The sequence below is a fragment of the Colobus angolensis genome, unplaced genomic scaffold (assembly GCF_000951035.1).
Source record: "Colobus angolensis palliatus isolate OR3802 unplaced genomic scaffold, Cang.pa_1.0 Scaffold77, whole genome shotgun sequence".
Classification (NCBI taxonomy): domain Eukaryota; kingdom Metazoa; phylum Chordata; class Mammalia; order Primates; family Cercopithecidae; genus Colobus; species Colobus angolensis.
Genome location: NW_012121487.1, coordinates 3,788,813 through 3,793,040, shown reverse-complemented (window position 1 = coordinate 3,793,040; position 4,228 = coordinate 3,788,813). Strand labels below are relative to the sequence as shown.

Below are 4,228 nucleotides of genomic sequence, written 5' to 3'. Positions count from 1 at the left end.
GACGGGGTTTCACCGTGTTAGCCAGGATGGTCTCGATCTCCTGACCTCGTGATCCGCCTGTCTCGGCCTCCCAAAGTGCTGGGATTACAGGCTTGACCCACCGCACCTGGCCACACATATATTTTAGATAGAAGGGGTAGAAGAAATGGAGAGAGAGGTGGGGTGTGGGGGGGTGGAAACTGAAGCCCTGTCTGTGGAATTTTCTCAGTGGCTGCAGGATGCTACAATGAAACTCAAGTTTGCCCTGGCATAGTGGCATGCACCTGTACTCCCAGCAACTTGGGAGGCTGAGGCAGGAGGATCATTTGAGCCCAGGAGTCCAGGGCCAGCCTGGGAAACACAGGGAAACCCCATCTAAAAAAAAAAAAAAAATTGTTCAAGGTCACATAATAAGTGGCAGAATGGGAAAAGGAGTGAGATCTGACTCCTTCACAAAATGTTCCTCTGTTGAATCCACCTCGAAGGAATGCCTTTGAAGCATCCCACATCCCTTCTGCAAGTGTCTAAAATTCCAGTAATTAAGATCCATCGTTTAAAGTATTATCCCCATGTAGCATGTTTTGAAAGTAAAATTAATTTTATGGAAAAAAATTATGGGGATGAATGGGTATGAGATACAGAGCAGTTATGACAAGGCTTTCCTGTGAAGTGGCGATTTTTCTGTTTGGCAGTTTGTAGGGGGCGCTAAGTGAACGGAAATACCGATATGGGGAGGCAGAAAGGGATGCTTTTCTCGGGTTTTAGTTGTTGGGTGGCTCAGTGAGGCAAAGGAACAGCTTGCAGGGGTAGGGGCATGTGCAGTCCTTCTTGCTGACTTGTTTGCAATATCTTCTTTCCCTCCTCTGCTCAATAGATCCTCATACCCATAAGGCAAGTCCAAACTCCTCAGCCTGGCATGCATTCTGGGATCCTGCATCTTTTTTTTTTTTTTCTGGCTCACTGCAACCTCCGCCCTCCCCACCCCCCACCGCTGGCTGAAGGGATCCTCCCACCTCAGCCTCTGGGACCCACAGGTGTGCACCACCATGCTCGGCCTTTTTTTTTTTTTTTTTTTTTTTGGTATTTTTAGTACAGTCGGTGCCTCGCCATGTTGCCCAGGCTGGTCTCGAACTTCTGGGCTCAAGCTATCTGCCTGTCTTGGCCTCCTAAAGTGCTGGGATTACAGGCATGAGCCACCACGTCTCACCCATCCTGTATCTTTCTCCAAGTTCCACTGGCCATGTCCTCCATCCGATCCCACCCAAAGTCCCAACTTTCCCAGGCTAGACTAGGTGTTCCCCGAAATCAAGACCTGTGTCTTAAGCATCCTTGTATCCCCCAGTATCAAAGGGACAAGTTCTGGCACACAGTGGTGAGTCAAAAAGTGTTTGATGAGGCTGGTCATGGTGGCTTACCCCTGTAATCCCAACACTTTGGGAAACCGAGGCGTGCGTATCACTTGAGGCCAGAAGTTGGAGACCAGCCTGGACAACATGGCAAGGCCCCTTCTCTACAAAACATACAAAAATTAGCCAGGCGTGGTTGTGCATGTCTGTGGTCCCAGCTACTCACGAGGCTGAGATGGGAGGATCACTTGAGCCCAGGAGGCGGAGGTTGCAGTGAGCCGAGATCGCACCACTGCACTCAAGTCTGGGCGACAGAGTGAGACCCTGTCTCAGAAAAAATAAAAAATAAAAAAATATATAATAATAATAAATAAAGTGCTTGATGAACATACTGAGATGCCTAGTCTCTAGGCTTTTATAAATAACTGTTCCTGTGAAGGCTGAGTATTCATGAGTATTCAACCCTGCAAAATGAGGACACAGCTATCACCCATTCTGCCTCTACGAATTTCTCAGGCTACTCTCAATGCTTCCCTAGAGTTTTTCTTCCTCGTATTTGTGCCTGGGACTAGCTCAGTGTAGGACACATAGCGTTCTTGGCATCCTGAGAGGGCCAGTTAGTACTGAAGTCCCTTGGCTGCTCAAGGATTGCAGGGATGAGGCAAGTGGAACAGCCTCGGAACCTCCGAAAATGGGCACACTTCAGGTCCCAGTTTCTATGGCAACCATACCGGCAAATTGGCCTCCGCAATGGTTTCTCCCGGGAGGACCGTGATTTTCGTTCCAGCGGACGTCTCTATGGTTTCGACAGCCTAGAAGGAACAAAACGGCATTTCCGGGAAGATGGCGGCGCACAAGTCAGGTTTGGCACATGTTTCCAGGGAGAGGACCCCTCATTGACGGTAAGGGGCTCCCTTCCCCCGAACGGTGGTAGTCGGAGCCCGAGCTTAGTAGCAAACGTGAGAGGAGCGGAGTATTTTTACCCAAGTGGCACTGCGATGGGAGGGTTGGAATTTAGACCTCAAGAGGAAGGAAGCCTAGGGAAAGGGCAGCCGGCTCTTGAGGACAGCTCTAAGACTAGTGCACCTGGGGCCACTTCTGAAAACGCAGATTGACTGTAGAGGGGACAGTGCCCAAAGTGTGATCACAGGTTTCAGAAAGACTGGGGCGCACAGCTTCTGTCCAGTTATCCATTGAAAATCCGGTAAAGCCATTCCTAACTATGCCATTCAGTTCAACAAATAACGACTGAATGCCTTCTAGAATTCTGGCGCCGCGTTACGTCCTCTGGAGTTGCGGAATAAAGCCGATCTCTTAACTTCCAAGGCATGTAGTTTTCAATTACTCCGACAAGGTTTAGGCTGTGGTCTTACGGGAGAAAGCACAAACAGCTATAAGAGACTGAAGAATGTAGTGATGAAGAACATCAGTCCTTGGCCGGGCGCCTTGGCTCACACCTGTAATCCCAGCACTTTGGGAGGTCGAGGCGAGTGGTCAGGAGTTCGGGACCAGCCTGGCCAGTATGGTGAAACCCCGTCTCTACTAAAAATACAAAAATTAGCCGGGCGTGGTGGCATAAGCCTTGTAGTCCCAGCTACTCGGGAGGCTGAGGCAGGAGAATCGCTTGACGCTGGGAGGCGGAGGTTGCAGTGAGCCAAGATTGTGCCATTGCAGTCCAGCCTGGGCAACAAGAGCGAAACTCTGTCTCAAAAAAAAAAAAAAAAAAAAAAAAAAAAAAACACCACTTTGGAGTCAAGCGACTCGGGCTCATTCCAGCTCCATCATTTGCCATGTAACCTTAGGCAAGAAACCCAGGCCTTGTTTTCCTCTTTTGCAAAATAAGAATAACATCTATCTCACAGGACTATCAAGATTAAATGAGTTAAGCCCAGACAGTGGCTCATGCCTGTAATCCCAGCATTTTGGAAAGCAGAGGTGGGCAGATCGCATGAGCCCAAGAATTAGAGACCAGCCTGGGAAACGTGGCAAAACCCTGTCTGTACAAAAAAAAAAATACAAAAATTAGCCAGACATGGTGGCATGTGCCTGTGGTCCCAGCTACTCGAGAGGCTGAGGTGGGAGGATTGCTTGAGCCTGGGAGTTTGAGGCTGCAGTGAGCCATGATCGTGCCACTGCAATCCACTCCATCCAGCCTGGGTGACAGAGCAACCCTGTCTCAAAAAAAAAAAAAAAAGATTGAGTTAATATGACAGTATGTCAATATGTGTAATCCACCTGTTATGTATTAAGTGCTCAGTAAGAGTGCCCTTCCTAAGCTGGACACTTTCAAAAGGAGAACTCCAGCCAGACCGAAATACTGCAGTGGTGTGTGAGAAGTGTGTAGCCCCCACACCAAGAGGACAGTGTAAATGCTAAAGCATAAGTACAGGATCTGGTCTCTACCAAGTACCATTATCTTATGACTTAGGTTAATAAGCACCTCATTAGCTTTATTTTTACAAGGTAATATATTTTGAGAGATACTATGTAGTGGTAAAGAGTATAGATTCTGCAGACAAGCTGCCTGGGCTTGAATTCTACATGTTAACCTATGTGACCTTGAAGTTCCTTAACCTCTTTAGGCCTTACTTTACTCATTTGTAAAATAGGCTAATATTTCCCTGAATGGGCTAGGAAGATTAAATGAAATAATCTTTTTAAAGTCTCAGCACATCCTGGAATGTGGTGAGCACACCATAAATTTAGGTATCAGAACTGACACCATTCATCCTTGACTTCTCTATATGCTGGTCTTTCTGTAGCCAGATAGGGAGCTCCCCAAAGACCAGGCCACCTCCTTCCTCTCTCTCTCCCCAGGGCTCAGGAAAGAGAATTCTTTTTTCTTTCTTTTTAATTTTTTTCTTTTTTATTTTATTTTATTTTATTTATTTATTTATTTATTA

At 47.2% G+C, this 4,228-nt stretch overlaps 1 protein-coding gene across 1 annotated transcript in view; it reads left to right on the top strand.

The window, feature by feature from the left end:
• Positions 1-2,171: 2,171 nt before the first annotated feature.
• Positions 2,172-4,228, top strand: part of GPATCH4 (G patch domain containing 4) — a 7,588-nt gene continuing 5,531 nt past the window's right edge. The window contains exon 1 of the mRNA XM_011928434.1: positions 2,172-2,227. Within this exon, the coding sequence (XP_011783824.1) occupies positions 2,197-2,227 (31 nt within the window). The 5' untranslated portion in view covers positions 2,172-2,196. The remainder of the gene's footprint in view (positions 2,228-4,228) is intronic.